A 22,774-nucleotide genomic window follows, 5' to 3' on the forward strand; every position below is an offset into this window, starting at 1 on the left:
ACTTGGCTTTGTGTCAAATCATCCCTCTGCAACCAAAGTCCATTTAAGGAGCCCATTTCTGGGGTTAGAGAATGAAAAGCAGGAATGTGACATAGCTAAACTAGAACCAAAAATGAGCCTGCTCTCCTTCAAACCATCTTTTTCGCAAGCACAAAGTAAATGTAATTATTATTATCGGTTCTTTGTTCTCTTCCAGGCTAGCCCTTCATCAGCCTGAAAATGATGACATTTCCTGAATGCATTTCAACGGCTCCTTAACCTTTTTATTTCCCAAGAGTGGGGACAATGTCACGCAGCACTCAGAGATTTTAGCAGTGAAAAGGTTAACACCCAAAATTGCTAATGATAACAACAGTATTCACTGAGCCAGATAATCACTCACAGAGAATTTCAATCCAAAGTCACTTAAAATTCAAGGAAACCTCTGTATTTCTTTAAGGAAGTGACAGCAATTAGAAGAACACTCATAATCCAAGCAACAGGCCAAAATCCGACTTATTGCTGAATTTATCTATTTTCAATTGAGCAATATTAAGCACTGGCTTTTGCTCTGCCTTAGGTGAAACTTTTTTTTGTGATGCAATGTCCTCTAACAGAGGTGGCTGGGCAGAGAGGGGTGACATCGAGGCCACCTGAGCAGTACAAATATCAAGCTTGGAATGTATACGGAGCATTTCTGAGAAGTTATTTGTTTCTTCCTGTCTTGTTTGACTGCTGCTTCTTTGTTGTGCTGATACTCAGCCAAACTAGCTTGTGGTTGAATATGTCACAGCTCTGGGCAGAAAAACAGCAGCTAATATATGTTAGCAAACTCTGGAGAGAAAAATAGTTTCTGCCACTAAAAACTGCAGGGTGGAACTGTGCGCTGCCTTCTTCTTCACCTTATTTAGCCTAAAGGGAAAGAGCCTTTTAATCCTATTTCTCTGCTTGGTTTGCACAGTGCCTGGCAGTGTACACCTGCTTCGACAAGTGTGTCAGGAGCCTTCTTTGCTGTCAGATCCCTTTCCTTGCAGCTCTCAGCACATCATCTGTCTCCCAGCTCACCTCTGAGGGCCAACGTCCCTCTCCTGCCCAAGCTCGTCTCAGCAGCCAGCTTTCAAAGATGTCAGGAGGAGAAACAAAATCATCCTGTCACGAGCACAGGACTGGCTCACAGTCCAAGGGGCAAAATCTCTGTCACACATGAGAGGCACAGAGTGAAACACACACAGAATGAGGAGTGAGGGGTTTGCACCAACAGCCCCAAATTCAGGGTGGAGTGCGGACTTTCACCAGGAGCTCTTCAGTTCTCATCCTCATCTCTGGAAGACTCAAGCACCCGTTTTTCATGACCCTGCACCATAATGTGCTTCTGGCCATGTAATGCCTCCAGTGCTTGAACTGCAAATGCATCATGGCAAGAATTGAAGTTAATCAAGGGTTTCATGGTGCTTTAAAGAAAAAACAATCGATGCATCTTTTCTTTCTTCCTTGGTGTGAGACCTCATCTATGGAGACTCCATCTAAAAGAGACCGCAGGTGCTTCGGCTCTTAAGCATAGCAATTATTTATTGTTTCAGAAGTTATTGTTTCGAGCAAAAGCAATCCATTTTTCATTAACCAATGGCTCAGTTAATGACTGAAAAGTGTAGAAAACAAACTTAATTCGCTCTCCTGTTCCACATAGCACAGCTATTAATTGATTCATATGGAGAGCTACTTCAACTACGTTTAGCATCAGAGAGAAACAGGGAAGGATTAAGGTTTTAAAATCTAGGTTTACAACGAGATTTCTTGTGAAATTTCACTAAATAAACCTGCCTCTTCAACAGCCATATACAGCAATATTTCATGGATCCAAAGTACTGTATAGAACACAGAAAATCTTACTAATAAAAACAGTCTTGGGGTCAGCAAAGGTGCAAAATCGTCTGTTTGTCTCACACAGGTATCTTAGACATGGCCTTCAGCTATTTAGTCCTTTCTTTAAAAAAAGAGTCCAAGTTCTTTTGGGGACTTAAAAATAAATATGAAAACATATGAGTCAACATCAATTTTTCAGTCAATTAAGACAAATTGTACTAGCTTTCCTTCGAGCTCTCAGATCTGATTCTGACTGTTAGATGTACATATATACATAGATAAATGCATGTTTCATGTTCCTTTACCACTGTGTCCATCTCACTGCTTTGGGAATGAGGATTCTCAGAAAATGAGCTCTCTCTGGGCCAGCTACATGCATCTGGTTCTGTTCTGTTTGCCTGCTCACTCCATTAAAAACAATATACTAAAGAATATTAAATTAAAAGAGAAGAGTGGGCAGGAAATAAAAACAATCCCTGCAAGGGCACTGTAGGGAGGTTGGCAAGGAGACTGGTGCAAAACTTTGGGTTAAAGGGCAGCAATTCCTCAGGAAAACACCCCAGAAATACGATGAAATCATGGCAGCCTCAGCAAGGAACCTTGACACAAGGTGGGATAAACAGGGAGCTCTTCTCCCGGCCGTGGGTGGATGGTCTTTCTTCAGCTCAGGGCCTGGCGAGACACTACTGCTGATCCAGGATCCCCTGTTCCTCAGAGCTTCGTTCCCATCTTTCTGTGGGAGTTAAAAATTCTGCAAGCCCTCCTTACCCGAGCTGAGAGAATTAAGTGAATTAAACAGAAGGTTTGTGGAACCTGCCCGGCTGCATCTGAAGTAAGTGGGGAGAATGTGCATGAGTCATTCCCCTGGCCAGGCTGGGAGCAGGGACTGGAGGAGGATTCCAGCTGGTAGGTGGGAGGCAAGATGGGAATGGGAGCCCCCCCAGCTGGTTTGGGCACAGCTCCAGCCTGCCCCGAGCATCAGTGGGTGCTGTCCCCAGCAGAGGCGGGTGGCAAGGTAAGGGTGGCTCCTCATTGCCACCCCTGCCACAGGGCCAGGGCTGTGCACCCATCAGTGAGCAACACCCTGGGTCAGATGTGAAACACAGGGTGAAAAAACAAGCTTAAAAACTCTGCATGTCTTACTGCCATTTTTAATGACTTCTAAAATTAGCTGAAGAAAGAGAAGAGAGATCATCTGTATGCTACAGAAGGTTGACATGAAAAAGGGTGAGAAATCTGTGATCCTGAGGTTTTGGTAGATTCTGGCATATGTTATCCCTGACAGTTATTCCCCACCCACTCTGCAGGAGAGAAAGGGAGATGCTCCACAGGGTTCCTCTGTACCAACGCTGCTTAGCCCGTGTCCTGTGCCTGGAGCATCGCAAGAACCTGTACCACAAGAGGATTTTTTTCCCCTCTTTCCCCAAAACCTGGAGGTGCAAAATTTGGACACTCCAATATATAAGGAGTTCACTGAAATCTCAGCACGTAATAAAAAGCTCCTCGTATTTAGAGGAGGTTTTTCATGATCTTCAGCCAACTGTTGGATAAGTTTCTGCCTCTGTTTAGAAGAAGGATGTCTAAGTACAAACTGTGCTTGCTCTGGGCTGAGCCTTCTAGAAACATTCAGCAAGCTGTGCAATCTTCTTCCTACACAATGCACCTTTCCATTAAAAGTCTGAAGACAGCTTTTAGGTGTAAAAAATATGGAGAACAGAAAGTAAAGACAGAACGGCAATAGAGACAAATCTTTTTCCGTGAGCTTTGCGAAATATTTTCTCAAAATAACTTTGCAGGGGTTTTACTGCCAGTTCATAATGTGGATGAATCACTTCTGATATTTCTGATAAAACAATATTCAAAACTTCAAAATCTCTTCCAATTCATTTATGCTACCATTTAATTAGGGCTTCTGCAATATGTTACAAGGGCGTCATTATCCCCCATAATTGTATAATAATTACAATTTTTAATGAATTAATTGCAAGTACACTGGATGTGTAGATATAATTATGGTAATTACATAAATACCTGATTTTCAGCTAATAATTAAAGAAGGCCTTTACAAAAAGGGGGAAATTTAACAAATGGAAGGTTCTCAGAAAACAAATACAAATAATAAATGCTGCCTCTCTCCTGTTGGTTCTGCCTTACTGGATTATCTCTCTCTATATATATACATATATGATTTTCAGTAGATTATAAAATAAGAATTTAAAAACTACTTAAATATGAAATCATACCAAGAGACCTCAATAGTTTGCCTGTGCAGGTCCTGATCCACTGGCCCAAACTTAATGATTCTAGGAGAGGTCAGCATCTCACTTGAATTGCAAATGGCTGTTGATGGCAGGAAACTGTGAATAGTGATTAAAACAACATACAAACTGTCCTGCTGGCTCTGGTTTCCTCCAAAATGTGTCTTTTTGGTCAAACTTACTGGCTATACCCTCATTAACACAGAAACCCAGCAGAAGATGCATTCTCTACATGGAAATGATATTTCAATAAAGGAACTTACAGAGCCTCATCAGCTGAAAAAAACCCAGCCCTCCAACCAGGGAATTTTCTTTCTATTCAAACACATTCCTATGACTAAACTTGATGTGTGTTTACTGTTCTCTTAGTACCAACATGAAAGTCAAAATCCAGCCTCATAAGAAGCATGCAGAAAACTCTGCCAGGGCAGATTGATTCTTCCTCTGATAGCACCAAGGGATATTAGCAGAATTCCCACAGCAGAGGAATTAGCAACATGATTTACTGCTGCTGCTGAAACGTTCCAAAATGCTTTGGCACAACTCTGGAAGGGGAAATCAGCTGCAGCACCTGGACTATGGCATTTACATGTGTCTTGCAATTTCTACAAGAGAAGCTCCAGCTCCAGCCAGAGACCACACTGGTCCCTGCTCTGTTTTGGAATATAAGTGCAAACATGGCTGGAAGTCAGCTTTGTCCCACTTCCTTTAGCCTTGTATTGTTCAGTGCTGCTCCTTCTTTGGATAAATCCCATTATTACAAGCATGAGAAAGTAAAATAAGATATATTAATATTAAAACAGAAGGAAATGGTTTGATGTCCCGAAAACAAATCTCATTTATGGTAAGCTCATTAAAACAGTTGATTTCTGAATGCCGAGTATAATTATTAATACCATACATATCAAAGTGGAGAAGACATGTAAATTTGACATCAGAAAGTAAGTAAAAATGAAGAAGGCTAAAGAATTATGAGTGAAAAGAATTTGGGGGAAAAAAAAGAAAAAATTATACTGGAGAAATATTGAAGTTATAAGCAGATTATTAACATTGTGAGATGATCCTTAAGAATGGTTTGACACATGTAAGCATCATGTTTCAAGCTGAAAAATTATCAGAAGAATACAAAAAATGTTTGTATCCATGTGTATTATAAAGAAACAAAAAGATGAAGAGCATTAATTCAGAGGAGAGCAAAGGAATAACACTACAATACTGGGGAAAAAATAAGCAGAAAATAACAGTTATCCAAAAGCCATATTAGTTATTCAAACATTCCTCCTGAAAATGTACAAGCACACTTATGCAGATATTTTTTATAAGATTTGTCCTTTCTGGCTTTAAATGATAAATTAGAAACTAACAGATTGAAAGGAAAACCATCTCACAGATGTTTACTGAGTAAAACCAGCCCAAGCCAACAAAGGCCGGGGAAGAAGCACAAACCAGTTTTATCCGACTTAGCATTATCAGGGTGGCAGTACTATTTTAGAGCCTGTGTGGGGGAGGATGTAGAAAATGAAAAGCAAGCAGTAAAATAATGGACAAGGAATGGAATTAGATGAGAATTTAAGACCTGTTAGAGCTATAAGCACTGTCAAGGTATATGAACAAAGCGGCGACAGCACGATGGCTGTGTGGTCAGCAAGAGCCCAGAGCCCAAACAACCAGACATTTACAGGGGACTGTGGCCAGTGCTGATGGCATTTAAGATGACTGGAGCCTTAAAAATACAGTCTGCAGAGTCCTTCCATTGTCAAGCACTGGCTCACCCAGAAAGAGGGCTGGAGAAAGTACATCAGAGGTTTGAGCATTTTATTTCAAATGACATCAACCTACTGCACATCTTTGAAAAATGCTGCTAACTGACACTAACAGCTTTAGATTGTGAAAGGATGAAAAGGTCTGTACAAGACAATGTTTGCTTCATTATCTTCTTCCATGTATTACCAGTATAATAGGAAATGCTGCAGTGGTAGCTGAGAAATGAAAAACAGGGCTTCAAAAAGGAGCAGAGAAATAGAACAATCGTGGTGTCTTGGTGAGTTAGGGAGTGGAGTTAGGGATTATGGACTGCATTTGGGGCTGCTCATACCACAGGGATTTAGGATGAGGTCTCTCCAGCCAGGACCCAGCATGAATGGGGGTGAAACTTCAAATATATGCAGGCAACTATTGGCACAAATATACTACAGGCAAATAATTGGTTAGGAATTTTCAAAGTGGCCTAATGAAGATATGAAGTCTTTTTAAGGGTTGATGTCCCCCAAAATACACACAAGTAAGTTTAGTACTCATTCTCAAGAGAGCCAGAGCCCTGGCAATGCTTTACAAAGGAATGTTTTTAGCCTACTGACAACATTATTTTGACAGAGCTCTATCTAAAGTGATGGAGGCTCACACCTTAAATTTCATATTTTTGATTCACATGGCCGTGGAGAAAGGAATATTTTGATAATTATTGACAATTTATCTGTGCTTCCATTACTTTGATATTATTTTCTAAATGACATTTTTAGAAAAAAGAAAAAAAACACTGATAATCAATTGACAACTTTTGCCAGTGAAAATACATATTTTAGAGATCTCAGGTTGTCCTTTTCTTGTTGATTTCAGAGCCAAAATGGGTTTACAGAAAGACCTTTATTTAAGGAAGCCCACAGGAACTACAAAAACTACATTAATTGTTCTTTTCCAAGATCTGATGATAAGTAAAGAGTTCTAGGGTAGTTAAATGGAGCATTGGAACAAACATCTACAAAAACACAAGGTAACAGGTGGAATTTCTGCTTAGTCTTCTAAAGAATATTTCACATTGCTAAGCTTAAAGCCCTAAGGTTATCAGAGCCTCTTACAAAACAGAGCTGATATAACATATTCTCTATTGAAAACAAAGGGAGATCAAAGCAGGATGAGATTACAGCAGTGTGATTTGTATTTCAGTTCCATGAATATATTTGTGTGTATGTACATTTGCTCCTGTGCGTCCATAGTAACCACAGCCATAACCCAGAAAGTATGGTGTGGGGAGCTTTGCTCTGAAAATCAAGTAGACCATTAGGAGGCATAAATATTAATAGAGCTGTCTAATCCTACACTCTCAAATGAGGTAGTTCAGATCATGAGTCTCCGCATTTAAAATTTATTCACTGCCCTGACTAGAATAAGAAACAGAATCCACATGTGGGGAAGTCACTGATATTGGGCGGTCTCTGAGCCACTGATAATTCCTAAACATAAAAGTAAGGATCAAGTGATTTCTTTCCTTATTCTACACCTAAATCTCCTACAAATACTAATTTATCCAAAACTGCACCTGCCTGGCTCTGTGACATTGGAGATATACCACCTACACCTCCACATTTTCGCACTGAGGCATCTTCAGGCACTATGAAATCTTTATGCAGGTTCCCAAGAAAGAACATAATGTCATCCCAAGTGCAGAGCACACAACACCTGGAGGTTCTTTTAGTGGTCATATAAGTGATCCTTCCCAAATTTTCTTTGTGTAGTTGTCATTATATTAGGAAATTTATCTAGCTGCAATGCAAAGACATGATTGCAGAGTGTTAAAGCACCACAGGTATGCAGTTAAAGCAGGAAGCACTTGCCCTCCTAAGAGATAAGGAAACATTCTGGATCACAAGTAAAATATTTGTGTCTTGACGATAAGGTAAATTAGAGATCTGAAATGCCAAACAGTAGAATACTATTCAGGTAATCCCTAGAAATTATACCAAGTTTTGTCAGGAAATTCAGGAAATGCCAGAAAATATAATTTGTATCAATCAATGAAATGGTATATACCACATACCTACAATATAACCAAGGTCTATTAAAATTTAGAGTTTTGAAAACTAGACTCAAAAAACCACAAAATTACTCAAATGCCTTTGCAGCAATTTTCCAGACCCAGCACTTGCAAACAAGTTCCTGCATACCCAAAACAGAATTAGCAGCCTCTGACCTTGATGTACCTGGAAGAAAAGACACAAAACCAGATGCTCTTTCTTTATTTTTGAATCAGTAAATTGAAGGTCAAGTAACTAAAATACAGGCCTCTATGTTTAGCAAAAAACATGCTGAATTGTCTCATTTTTTTTCACCCAGCTTCAACCTATCATTCTGTAGTCTCTGCTGCGGGCACATCCAAATCCCAACAGGAGGTCATGGATATAATGCTCATTACAATCCATGACTCATGGATAGAACTCCTTTAATTTCTACATCTATGTTAATCAGATTGCTCCCTGTTCTTCAAACTTGTTCTTCAAATTTGGTCATGTCCCTCAGCTGACAGTTAAGTATAAATACTAATTTATTTATCTAATTCAATCTATTTCATGTAGTGAGAAGGAATCAAACCATATGTAATGACAATATATGGTTGCTGATTCAGTCATTTTGATCTTATATATCCTTTATTAATTAAAAAGATGATGTAAAAGTCTGCCTCTGATTTTCAGATTTTCTCCTTCCAATAATTTTCATCACTAACTGTGATGCAAAGACTTCAACCTAAAAATCTAGCAAAAGAGAGAATGTCTGGCTTTCTTCTTTCTGACACAAAACTGATGCCTTTCCAAGCTGTGGTTGCTGCTCTGTTGCTGTGACTCTACTGCAACTTTGTCCTGCAGCTCAACTCCTTTTGCCCCTGGCTGTGGGGGCAATCCCAGCCCAGAATAAACACAGGGAAGTTACTCAGAGAGCAGAGATTACTTCAGATATCTCAGCTGCCCAGCTGAAGGTATTCAGCACTTGTCAACAGCAAAAGGTAGGCTTTTAATTGTGCTGTGTGTGAGATGAGTCTAAGTGGAAAGGAACCTACTGAATTTCAAATAACTCTCTTTATTCTCCTCCAGGCCCATAGGACAATAAGCATGACTTTCTCAGCTACTGGGCTCTTCTTCCCTTGACTTTTGCTATTTTTCTGATTTTTTATTATTTTTCTTTTAATTCTATCTCATATGAAAGATGCTCTCTCAGAACAATGATGGGGATCTGCATCTTTATTTATGACTTTGTGAATCAGCGTCTGGGTGATAGGAAGTGAAAGTTGCTCAGCTAATTACACACGCTTGATGAACTGCGTAATAACTGCTGCAGCACTGCACATTAATTGAATGCATATAAATGACAGCAGTTATTCCAACTTGAATGATGTGTGAAGAAGTGACGTTGCTCACAGTACCCTGATTATCTTCATTTCCAGCTTTGGGAATCCAGCTTAAACAATTGTACTTTTACAGCACCGAGAAAAAATTCCCTAACAGAAAACAGAAGATGTCTCAAAGCCTGACACTTTAAACACAAATTGCTTTAAGTCACTGAAAGTGGATTTAGACATCTAAAAAAAGCATACATCGAGCAACTACAATTAACAATTAATAATTAACAACTAGCTGCAACCAGCAGTTAGGAGCTGTAAGAGCTAAAGCCTTGGGAACAAGGCCGCCTTCATTTTGAGCCTAGATATTGCCTTAAAAACCTAATGCAGTGTTCAAAGAGTTCAATTTTGCCCAGCTCCAAACATTTCTGCTATGCAGTTTCCTAAAATGTATTTGTTTTGGAATAACAGGATAAAAAAATATGGATTACAGCTAAAAGGCAACTGTGCATGCCCACAGTACTCTTTGTTTACCCCAAAAAGCATTCTAATTCACATGCAGTCCGGCTCTAAGGTAACACATTATTTAAATAAAACAATAAAGAAAAAACATTTGATGCAAAACAAACGTGCATAGTACAAAATTAGTACTTCAAAACTAGCACCAAATGCCTCCTTTGAATCAGCACCAAAATAGACCTTCTCTGTTGCATGTCAACTGCTTGAGGAATTTGCAAATATTCACAAAGAAATCTGCAAAGTCTTCCATACTATTTAACACAGAAAGGGGAGAAGCCAAGTTTCCAAAGCTTCCAAAAGCAGTCTAGTTCCCAAAGTACCATGTCACAATATTTTAACAGTTCCCTACACCCGTATTAAGAGTTTGTGGGCTTGACAAAGAGAGCTGTAATCACAGAATAAAGGAAATCAACGCTCACTTTTAGAAGCGTGTAAACAAAACAGCAAAAAAAAAAAAAAACCGTTTCACATCTACACTTCAGGAAAGTGAACCCTGTTCCAAGGAAACAGGGGGAAAGGCACTGCAGGTCTCAGCCCTGCACTGCTGTAACTCTTCCCAGCCCTTATGCCATCGTTGTGGGAGGGAGAGCTGTGGGCTGTGCCACCCCTCCAGTGGGAGCAGCGCCCGTCCCGGGGCACAGAGCTCCCTCTGCACCCACACACCACGTCCTGTCCCCTGGTGCCACCAACACACACTGCCCAGAACCTCCAGGCCAAGAGAGAAGCTGCCAACACTGCCCCTGGAGATAGTGCCAGAGAGAGATGATCAGGTGCAACTGAGTCCCGGCTTTACAAAAGTTATCTTCCCATCTACTCTCTTTAAACACCTCTCCACCAGCACAAGACGGTCCCTAACACTTCACAGCACCAGCAATCAGCCTCTTTCACCTGTATTATTCACTCTCCTTTTGCAAGGTTTCCATCTCTCCCCCGTTTGGTATTTTTTACTTTTGGTTTTGGTTTGGTTTTTTGACCACTTTATACATACCTCCTTTTCTACAAATTTTCTTGCCGGGTTTTCTGGCACATTCCTTGGATATTCTTTTGACTGAAAAATGAATAGAAGACTAGAAAATAACATGGAGCTCCGTCACAGACAGTAGGAGCATGCAACACCACTATCTAACTTAAATATGACCTGCTTTATTAGGTGCGGAAGATTCTCAACTTGTTGTGCCTGCACATGCAATGGAAAAGATGTTGATGCATCTTCCCAGAAGTCAGTGGGTGGCAATGAGAATTAGGCACCAACTTTGACCTAAAAAATTACACGTGCTGTGGGAGAAAAGAAATGAGCGTAGACAGAAAAAGAGAAAATCAAAATCAAAAATCAAAAAAGCAAGGACAAATGCACACAGAGAAAAGCGGCATGCACACATGTAATAAGCCGGCGTGCAAACAGAGAAAGCCATGCGTGCTACCAGTACACGTGAATTAATATTGTTAGAAAGTAGAACAGGAAAATAAAAAGATCTCCCTGTTTCGCCTGCTATTAACTCACCATCCTCGGTTGGGACATAGATATTTAAATAGAGGCAGTCTTCGTTCTGGTCCTGTACATAGGTTGAAACTACATCCAGGTTATTAGTAAACCACACGGGAAGCATGACTTCAGGCAACCTGCCTTCTATAATGTTCTGGGGACACACTGGAGCAAACTGGGTGGTGTTTTTGATATCTGCCCAGGGAGATGGAGGCTCAGGAGGTTGAAAACGGCGCTCCCCTGTTGGAGGGGCAGCGTACGGAACCCCAAGGAACTGAATAACGGGCCCCAAAATTTCATTGTTAAGTTCCTTCTTAATCCCTCTTATCTTGCCAAAGTTGGTGGTCACGACTGGGTTGGTATCATCCAATTTTTGGGAGGACACGGCTGCAGCGTGAAGCAAAAATCCAAGCATAGAAAAAGCAAAAGTGGCGTTCAATCCCGTGTGCAGCAGGCGGGCCACCGTCGCTCTCCAAACACAGTTCAGCCACACGGATCTTGGAAAGGCCATGGTCCCACATTAGTTGTGTATCTACAGTGAAGCAATCTGATTTGTATCCACTGGTGTAAAAACAGGGCGACCGGAGGAAACAGATCAAGTTTCCTAAATAGGCGCCTGTCAGAAAAATCTCAAAAGGCTTTTCATGCGGTAAGTATCTTCCATTGATTTCACACTTATTGAAGCTGCATCTTCACTCAGCACTATTTATCAGACTACATCCTATTGACAATTCTGTTTTCCATAGCAGCAATATGAAGAGAGCAGCCATTTACTGCAGAATCCCCTCTTATAAATCAAATCCAGTTAGCCGCAGGTCTATATCCTGGAGAAAATGAAAATAAATCATTAGTATGAAAGAGCTAATATGAGAAGAGTGATAACTAGGTGTTTAACACGTTATTTACATACATTAATATTTGCTAGAGCCATGTAAGTTAAACTGCAGGAGTTTATGGGTCCATGAAATGGCAGGTGAAACACTGATTACTGGAATTATCTGTAATGTCACCTGTTGAATTTATAGAGACTTCTCAGGAGAAACAGGACTCACAGAAAATACATTTTTTTAAATTCACTTTTTCAAGAATAAGGTATTTACTGCCAAGCTACATTGCATGAGTGTTTATGTTAATATTTTATTTAACTTAATCAGCTCATAATCAATTTTCACCTTGTTTGCAGAAGTTGATTTATTAGAAAGGAAGTAATTATTTCTTAAAGCAGAAGATGAGGAAATTAAGATAGACAAGCATACTGAAGACCCAAATGCATTTAATTTCATTAAAAGCAGTTTACAACACATACAAACGTTTTTTTGTTCGTTTTAAAATATAACATGAATTACTGAGCTTACTCACAATAACTTGAATTACCATGCTTTATGTGGTTTTCTGATAGTTAATGAAAAACACAGACTGAAATGTTCACATCAGTGAAGGACCAAAGTCTGCTTCTGCTGAGGTGAATGGTAAACTCTGAATTTTCACAGAGGTACAACTGGACCTCTGTAGGCTGCTGGGGTTTTTTTCAGAACTGGTTTGGAAAAGGACATGAACAGGCAGCTTAGGGAGGGAGCTGTATATCACAATTTTTGTGTCAGATCAATCCTGCATTCCTCATAAAAGATTGACTTCAGCGAAAAATGAAAATGCGTGTTGAGAGCACTCAATTCCTACCATCCTTAATTTATAACATAAACAATAAGCATTCCCACAGGACCGGAGAAATCTTATCTTTCATATATCCACATGCTGACTGAACAATATCCTAGAAAAAATAATCAGTTAGGATCAGAGACTGTATAATCTGAAATTCCAGATGCTATTTTCAACTACTTTAGCTCAGAGGTTGTCACACAAGGCTGTGTTCCAGCACTTCTGAAAATTGCTCAGTGCATATCGTTATATCTTCCATATTCATGTGAAACATATTTCCAACACGACTTACAATATCCCATTATTTAACATGCAGTGTTATACACAACATAGCAGTGTAATCTTACACTCCCTATTAAGCAGTGTGTAATGCACAAGAAATGTGTTTTGCATTGTATGGGAAACATTTTAAACCACCTGCTTTTGAAACAGCATTGGCAGCTTTAATGAGAATTGCTTTTTTTATCATGTCTATACACATTGTGGAGAGAATTCAAAAGAACGGCTTGTCTAATAGTCAGACTACCCTGTAGTTTGGGTTATTAAAAAGGAGATTGTAAAAGCTATATAGGACAGCAGGAGATTTGGTTCATGTCTAGTGTTCCTTTAGCTCTGAACAATCTATCTCAGGAGGCAATAAGGAGATAGATGAAGCTTTTCTGCAATTTTCTCTTTCCCTTTCTTTCTCTGCTAATTCTAACACCTTCACTGTGAAACTGCAACAAACAGGCTTATGTCCTTCATTCTCCAGCTGCATATTCTCACTGTTCACTGGAAATGCACCAAATTAGCTGCAGAAAATAATTCCCCAAACTTGATGTATGTGTTTACATTTACTTTAACACACTTACATGGAATGGCAGACATCCCCCTTATGGAGGATTGCTGCTTTATAGCATAGAGATTTTGGAGGGAGCAGAGTACTGCTTGAGAAATAGTAAAGATTATTTCTATTTTTTAGTAGGCAGACAGGTTCCTGAGCAATGCACATGAAGAGATGGAAGCCTGTTCCTTAGTGGCATTCAAAATCCTCCACAGCCTTTTCCACTGGGTCTTAAAACCCACAAGGATTTGTTTTCCTCTCAGGAATGGAAACATGTACTTCCTCTTCTTTCTCAAACTCAAACTTGTAAATAGCAGGAGTTTAATCTCAGAAGCTTTCCAGCTGATTTACATGGTCTGGGGAAGGTCTCAGTTCAACAAATCCAACATAGCTGTGCCAAGGAAAAGCATCCTTCTTCATTTCAAGGTGCTAGGTTGGTTTGATGTGCAAAATTACCAAGATGCCACTAATAATTTATTTAGCACTTGTTTTCAGTTCTAGAGAAACTTTGTAATACAATTTTTATACCTCAAATGGTAAATTCAATGTAGACTCAAAGCCAGTTCTAGAGTTGGGCTGTAATTCCAAGCTCATCCATCTGCTGGTTTGTCTTTGCAGCTGAACAGTTCTGCTGTGATCTCCAGTGCTGGTTTGCCTCCCATGGACAAGGCTTTACTCTGAGACAGGATGCCAAAAAAGGTAAGAATATCATTCAGTTCTGTGTTTGTTATTCCTAATTAATTAACTACTGGGCAGCAGCCTCAATGAATAGATGGGTAGGCTATAAAGGGCAGCAAATTGTCAAGTGCTTGCAGGATTTGAATCAACATATTTTCATTGTATTTATAACTTGAATTTTGGACTTGCTCTTTTCAAGCCTCTCTTTTTAAATGTCTAAGTAACAGTTTATTTTTGAGACTGAGAGGTCAGACATTCAAGCCTGTCATTGGCTGCCCTGAAGCTATCACATCAAAACCACAAACTCAACGCAAATAAAAAGACTGAGATTTATGAAATCTTCTGAGACTTTCACAAGAAAATTTCATTTTGAGCACTAGGTGCAAGGGCAAGCAGGGAAGCTGGCCAGAGAAACACACTGAGAGTTAATGCTGGAAAAAATTCTCCCCAGTCTTCCTGCAGATGATCTACACTGGACTTTCCCTTGGTGTCTGGATTCAGCTGAAGAGGAATCGGTGGGAAAATAAAGGAGAGGGAATAAACAGGAATGATCAGGGAGACAAGCAGGTGAATAAACCAAAGAGTAGCACTGATAAATCTGGGACAAGGTTTAGCATCAAAATAATGTGGATATGAGGAGAAGGAGGAGAAACCTTCTCAGATTTTACTGCTGTCTTGATTTGAGGATCACAATTGCTCCCCGTGGTAACACAAATGAATTCTACTGTAAAAGGTATTTGATAAAGTCTTTCATGCTCTTTCGAACAGTCTATACGATACAGAGGGTTTTTTCTATCATCTATTATTTTATTATCTTCCTTTCTGAATTCAAATTACTTTATAGCTCAGATTCTGAAATACTTTAGAGAAGCATTTAGTATGCTGGGGAGTGAACAATCCAAGAGAGCTTCGGCGCATCTTTGCATTTCCAATGACACAGGGCATCCCTCAACAGGTCACATCTGCTGCAAACTGCAGCAGCAAAACTCCTCGTTGTTACTCATGCCCAGACCTTCAAATCTTAAGGGATGGTTTGATCTGTAGCACCTATCAATAGTCCAATGCATTAATAAAACCTTTGCTGGCACCCAAGGTTTCTGGCCTTATGCCAGCTTTAGCACATGTAAAAGCTGTTATTGTTACAATAAAGACCTCCCAACCCCCCCCAAAAAAGCTGTTTTCTTTTCAGCTGAAGGTGTATTCTGTGATTTGATATTCCTGCTTAAAAATTCCTTTCCACTTCAACTTTTCTAGTAAATCCCAGTTGCACAAATATTCAAAGAGATTGGAGCACCACACAACGCCACTTCATTTCAAAACACAAAGTGCTGTTTTGCAGAACCAGCTACATTTGCATCCATTTTTACTTACAGCAGTCTCTCCTTAGAGTTAAGAGCCCAGAGATGTTTCATGTCTCTAAGAAGAAATCTGTGTTCTAAACCACGCTACGAAGCCAAGCAGGAACATGGATAGTGGTACACAGGCCATTAGAGGAAAGATGAGGGTGAACACTGTGTTGGTGTGACACACCAATTGTAAACATGACCAGACAAATCCTCAAGAGGTGCAGCACAAAATTCCCCCTCTCTTCTTTCGTGTTTCAAGTTAGCAAGGGAAGCAAGTTCCAAACACACTGTATTTTCTCTCAACTTAGTGGTAAAAAAAGGCCAGGTTGATGGAACTCTGAGCAGCCTGGAGGGAAAGGTGTCCCTACCAAAACCTAAATGACCTTTAGAGGCCCCTTCCTACCCAATCCATTCTGTGAAATATTTTAAAACTGACACTGCTCTTGCATGCTTCCCAAAATACTTTCTCAAAGGGATGGGCTTTGCATGGGTTTAGTCGAAGAAATTAACATTCATTTAAAAAATAAGGTGTATAAATGATAATGGAGGAGGCTGCAATCCTGAATACATAAAACACATAACAGGGGTACAGCCCTGGTGGGGTTTGGTCACATCCCACATGCCAGCACCCCTCCAACCCAGCCACAGGTCTGGTAGCTCCAGAAAGCTGCTACAAATCCAGCCCTATTGAGATGCAGAACCTTTGCCAAGATGACCAACAAAGGTATGAATAAGACATCATCTTTATGGGCTCACAGTCCCACCCCGTATTAGGATGAGATTATAAGTGTTATGTTACACGGGAGCACAAACAACCCAGTGGAAAGGATTTCCAGATGCTACAAGCTGTGTAAATATATCATTACCAGATCAGAGAAACATTCCTGAGTGCCCTCACCTCGATTTAATGTGGTGTTTTGACTGCTAAACCTCATAACCAGTTAGTGAAAAATACAGTATTTAAATACTGTAGTATAAATCATCCAATGCAGCACTTCAAAATTAGTGAAAAGTTGAATTAAAATGAGTAGATGTCATAAGACTCCTTTAAATTGTGATGCATTTTTTAATTGCACCAAATTTTTGTTCTTTGTCATTAGTGGGTATATTCACTAATGCTTATTAACTAGTTCAAAAATCCCTTTAAATAATTTCTCTATCCTAGTTTGCCAAAACAGGAAGAGTTCTGATCAAAATTTTCTATTAAACTGTTTTTGAATCAGGCAAATTAAGCCCATGAGGAGAGGGTCAGTTAAGTCCTATTATCTTCCATTTACTCATATCAATAAATCACTTTCTTAAAATAGTTCTACTTCTTATCTGAAGTAATTTTTTATATTACCAGAAGTTGACTACAGTTTTTTAACGTGGACTTGAGCTGTCTGACATTTTGCACAATAAGTAGATAACGAAATGGTGATTTTACCCATAACAGAAAGAATGGGTAACTCTGTCACTTACGTGTAAAGTTTTAGACAGCTAAGTAATACAGATTTAAATTAAAAATGACAGATGCACTGGCTTGGAATATAATGGGCACTGAAGTGAACCTTTATTCCTTTTAGCAGCTTACGGTTAACTCTTAAATGGGCCACACATTATCCTCACTTTTGAGTACTGTAAGTATTCAGCTAAATGATCAAATGGCCATTCTGTTGATGGCTGTTCTTGCTCCAGGACAGGAAGATTCCCTGACCTACTGTAGAAATTCCACTGAACTCATGCTAATCAGAGAGAAAAAAATAACCCAGATGTTTCTCATTTGAGAGCTTCAATATCAAAATCTGTGTATTGCATACCATCAGGTCAAGTGGGAGTTGCATTCATTAATACTTCATAAAATATACACGTGCTTCTCATTTGATCACTCTAGCAGAGTGCCCAGAACCCATCCAGAGACTACTCCTGAAACTAATTGTCCTTCTGTTGTCTCCTTCAGGTGATAAATTTAGTTATAGAATTGTTAACAAAGTTCTTCACCTGATATATATTTGTGGCTCACCCTTGGTTCACTGGGGTTAATCATATGAGAAAAATTAATTGGATTTTCTTTGACACCTTTATTACAACAATAATACTACCTTTAATGCTAGTTCATCCCCCAAGGCAAGCTTTCATATCAGATTCATAAGAAAGATATCACTTTTGTATTTTCCTGGTGGGGAGGGTGTTAGTAATTCAAGATAAAAAAAGCTGGAATACAGATAATACCACTTCTTGAGGGAGATCTCTGCAAACAAAGATGCTTGAATGAACTCAGATTTGTCCATGAATTGTTGTTCTAGCTGGATACAATTCAGTAACAGTTCCAAGCATACAAAAGCCTTGTTGTAGAGCTAGATCAATAACTAGCTCTTCAACAAGATGATTTTTTTTAAGAAAAAAGACCAGCAAACTTCCTTGTGGCAGAAAAAGGAAGCCATGGTTTTTGTTCTTGATCAGATGGACAAGATGGTCCCAATTTCATCAGAGTAACTGAGATCAAGTTCCGACTCATCAGAAAATTCACAGACGTATAAACATAATTTGTTAATCACAAACCCAACATCTCTAGCTCAGCTCTGAAAGTGCTCTTGACTGGTATTACCAGGCTTTCCAGAACTGCAGAGAGCACACTACAACTTGAGTGCAATATTGGCATTAGAGGGATCTATCCACTTGAAGAGGTTGTTTCCTGTGATCTAGCATTCCGTACATCTGTGACTTTACTTGCATTTGTTCCAAAATGAATTTCATGCTTAACTTGTTTTTCTTAATTAAACTTCCTTTAGCAGTTTCTAATATGTGCATTATTAAAACTCATTAGTCCCATTCATGCCTGCCTGTCATTTTTGGCTTCATATTCACATACCAAAGAGCTCTGCTGCTTTATATAGGAAGCAAATTAAATAATAAATATGAGAACTTGAACGTTTTATGAGTGTCAGTATGAGAAAGTGGCTGCAAGGCCCATAAGGTTTCACAAAAAAAAAGCATTACAGCTAAAGCTAACATGCTGACACATCTCTGATCTATAAAGTCTGCAGTAATGGTAGCAGTAAAGTGTTGTGCCATAGATGGGGAATTTTTCTCTCACATGAAATAGAAATAGAAATAGGATATAGCACAGACTATATTTACTGTTGTAAAAAAATTTCAAATAAAATTTCCCAAAAGCTTAGAATATAACACCATTAAATGTCTACAAAGATTTACTCTTTCCATCCGACTTCATGTGTAGCTCCTATTATTCAGCTCCTTGTCCTCTTTTCATTTTCTACCCCTGTCTGTGAGAAAGAGACTTATTTCAGCTCTAGCACCCAGCCTCAGTCCCCCTGTGGTCACGTCCTGGTCACGCTGACCACGACTCCAGTGACCAGAAGGTTTCCTGACCCCTCAGAGGTGTCTCATGGTGACTGTTCCAGGGCCCAGATTCTCCACAGAAATAAAACCATTGTTGTGAAACCAGTTGGAGAAACAAAAGCCTCATCCCACAATGCCTGTTTTGCAGAGGCTTGAGGATGTCAAAATACTCAATCTGTAAGGTTTCTCCTGACTAAATTGTCGTTTTCTCCTCATGAATATTTCTAACACCGTGTGCCTACATAACACTTTACTGCTTTCAAGTACTGTTTTGGAAACTGGGGGACAGGGTTGGGAAGGCAAAAGTTAAGGAACAACTTTAAGTTCAGATATTGAGCTTGAAAGCTTCAGACAAAATGTAATTAAATAAAAGTATGAAATACAACATAGATGTATTCCCCTCATTAAATTCCCAGAACCAGTTCAGAAGTGAGCTAATGGCTTCTCTAGGCAGGATGTGATTGAAGAGACTTAGAAAACATCTTTTTAAATTGCCATTTAAGTTCTCTGCTTCGTTAAAGGAATATGACTTACTTGAAATGCAATAGTTGTAAAGTGTCCTTGACCACTTTTATGATTTTACAGTCATGTGTTGCTAATTTCCAAGCATTACAGTCTCCCTTAATATGGTGCAAAAGACCCAACCAAGCATCAGCAGAAGGTAACAGGCTACCCAAAGGCAACACTAAAACTGATTATGCAGAAAATATTATGAGGACAAAACAGAAGAATTCAACAAATGGGGTAAAGAGAACTCAAACTGCTTTTCTTTTAATGGCCTCATGTCTTATTTGACCACAGCAGTGGAAAAACCATGTTACCCTGCTGTGTGCAGCCCAGATCTTTACATGGCTTGGTAACCATGAGGATATTTACAGTACAGACTCTGTGCCCCCTGGTTTCCCACAGCAGCTGCTCCCTCACACCACCTTTTGTTTTCTAGCGAGAAGTGCCATGGTGGAGTGGGTGCACAGCAAAATTAACGTGGGACTAAGCAGCCAACCAGTCACTTTTTATCCCTGGAGAGCACACAAAACATCATTAAAAAGCAATTAATAGTTATGGCAACTAATTCTGTTGGAAAACACGTGGGGTCTTCAGAGGCAGGTGGAAATGTGCAGCTGAGTCACCAAGTAGCCAAAATTATTTCCCCCTGTAATTCTGCTAATTCAATAGTTATCCTGGGGGATGTAATGTCATCATTTGTTATTAAAATTACAGGATGTGCTCTCAATATGTAACACATGATGAAGCTCTCCCATCACGTTTTTTATTTTGTTGTTTGGGGGTTTTTTTGTATCCCCTAAGTCCCTCTCTCCCCCTTCCACACAAACTCTTGTGCAACACCTGGTTATAAGGGCAGGCATCCCCCTCTGAGTGCTTGTGTTCCCTCACAATGCAGAGCTCAGAACCAGGGCTTCAGAAATGGAGATATGCCTCTAGGAAAGCCTCTCTTCATCAGACAGGAGCTATTTTTTGTCATTATCTATTATTTTATCACCTGTTATACTTACCATGGAGGGATATCTGGGACTAATCACAAACTATATCATATACTGGATCAGATTGGTAACTGCCCATCCTTTATTAAAAGAAATCCCCAGAGGCTTCTACTGGACCTCTAGCAAAATGTTGTATTTTCATTATTTGCTTTCAAAGAACGTTTGTCTCCTTTTGCCCTTCTTTTCTCACTATTTAATTTTTAAATAATTTCTTTTTCATGTGATTAAAAACCCATAATAAATATGACATCAAAGAAATAATTCAGAGCTAGTCAAGGATGTTCAATGCAGCTCTACATTTCTATTAAAAAGGAATGTATATTTGCTTTTAATAAAGAAAGGCAAGCCAATCCATTATGAACTGAGACCACATCTAAGCCTCTGCTTTCTTCCCTTTTCCCCAGACTCCATTTGAACAATTAGAGTGGTTTAAGCTGGTGTGTATGCCAGTGGATATTAAAAATGTAAACTGATAAAAAAAAAACTGCCACCATTACCATGTTCAAATTCCTCCATTCACTTGCAAATCAATTTATCTGCCTACAGCCCTGTCCCAATCTTTAAATAACCCTCCTCAGCAGACTGCTCCACCTCCAGCCAAATAATCCAGAGAAAACCCACTTTGTTAAAGATGTTTAAGTATCAACAGCTAGGATATTATCTTCTTACCCTGCTCTAGGAGAAGGGGTAAGATAACCAAAGCAGCATCAGGACAGCAGCTCTTCTCCTCGCTCCTACACCCACTGCCTTACACAGCCTCAACCCCTCTCATGGCTTTCGTTGCTACTTCAGTTAATCACAAAAACAGAGGTGTTCAGCCAAATCCTGCTTCCCAGCACACTTAGCATGATTATCCCCAGCCTCATTTTTCTTCCCACAGCCTGCATATGATTCGCAGGAAACGTACAGGATAAATGGGATCTCTTTGTGGGTATCTGAGGGTCTCCTAATCATTTACTGCAAAACTGCTTTTGCAACATCACTGCAATCTGTAGCCACAGTCTAAGAAAAACGGTGTCATTTATCAAAAAGTAACTAAGAAGCAGTCTTCCTTAACCCTGCACCAGTGATGGGGGGGAGGGGGAAATAAAAATAAATAATCCTTCCCAAGCACTATTCCCAAACATGGCTACTTAGCTCCCGATCTGCAAATCTAATTTCAAGGATGCTGAAGTGGTCTGTGTGTTACAGCTGTGGAGCCCACACAAGTCTCAGTGCAGTCAATGGGAATCAGGATCTTTGAAAATCAGGGCCCTGAATAATGGGCTCTATTTTTAAATGCTCATTTATACCATGCACGGGTCTTTCTCTTGTCAGGTGCCGGTAATAAAGTACGTGCAATTTCATAAGTATCCTTTCCTTCAGCTAAGCCAGCCCAGAAAAGTAGGGGAAAATGTCCCAAAGCTCACAGTACTTCTCTTTCAGCAATAACAATAGTCTGTGGATGCACCAAAAACGCTGCTACTGTAAAAAACAAATAAACAAAAATACCAGCCTAGGTCTTAAGGGAGCATGAAAAGGTTATTGTGAGCATTGCCAAAAATGCATGGTTTCGGATGTGAATTACCTCTGAATTTACCAGCACAGTCTGGTCCCACTAAGGCTCTGGATAAATGCAAATATTGCCACAGTGGATGGCAGCGCTGGCAAAAAATAATTCCTAAAACAATTTCTCACACTTACGCTGAGAAAAAGAAAAATCTGCTTCATTTCAAATTCACAGAATATCTAAACGTGCTAAAAACATTCACTTTGATATTTATAGCTTCTATAATACATATTTCCATTTTATACTAGTGGATTTTAATGCCATAGTTGTTAGAGCTAAAACAAACTGGCCTTCCAGAAAGCAAACCCAGTGTCAAACTAGCACGATATTCCTTTGAAAGGTCAGCAAATTTACAGAAGGAAAGGGCCAGTCCGATGGTGTCACCTGCACCAGCAAGAACGTAACACTATAATCAAGCTCAGGTTTGTTTTATTTAAACAGTTATTTGAATGTAATTGCTCTGAAACCCTATGCATCGTTAAAATGATTCCAGATAACATCCCTTCTCCCGATTCCAAGGTAACTTTCTGCCTTTAATTATAAGTCAATTAATATTAAGTAATTTGACTGATTAATTTTAATTAAACCTGTTGAAAATTGATTTTCCTTTAGCAAGTAGAGATGATGCTCTAGTTGCGATCATCAGGAAAGGAGGATGGGGGGGCGGAC

The 22,774-nt window shown here is 39.5% G+C and overlaps 1 protein-coding gene across 11 annotated transcripts in view; it reads right to left on the minus strand.

Annotated features, from left to right (window-relative positions):
• The window catches only part of NLGN1 (neuroligin 1), a 427,380-nt gene that overhangs the window by 285,798 nt on the left and 118,808 nt on the right, over positions 1–22,774 (minus strand). For 6 of the 11 annotated variants that reach the window (XM_015638001.3, XM_015637998.3, XM_015638003.2 and 3 more), the window contains 2 exons: positions 11,228–12,033; positions 10,715–10,774 (listed from right to left, as the gene is read on the minus strand). In XM_015638001.3, the coding sequence (XP_015493487.1) occupies positions 10,715–10,774; positions 11,228–11,720 (553 nt within the window). In that variant the 5' untranslated portion in view covers positions 11,721–12,033. Of the gene's footprint in view, positions 1–10,714; positions 10,775–11,227; positions 12,034–14,216; positions 14,366–22,774 lie in introns of all 11 variants that reach the window. The other 5 variants (XM_015638008.2, XM_015638006.2, XM_015638007.2 and 2 more) reach the window with 2 other exon arrangements.

The sequence above is a fragment of the Parus major genome, chromosome 9, assembly GCF_001522545.3.
Source record: "Parus major isolate Abel chromosome 9, Parus_major1.1, whole genome shotgun sequence".
Classification (NCBI taxonomy): domain Eukaryota; kingdom Metazoa; phylum Chordata; class Aves; order Passeriformes; family Paridae; genus Parus; species Parus major.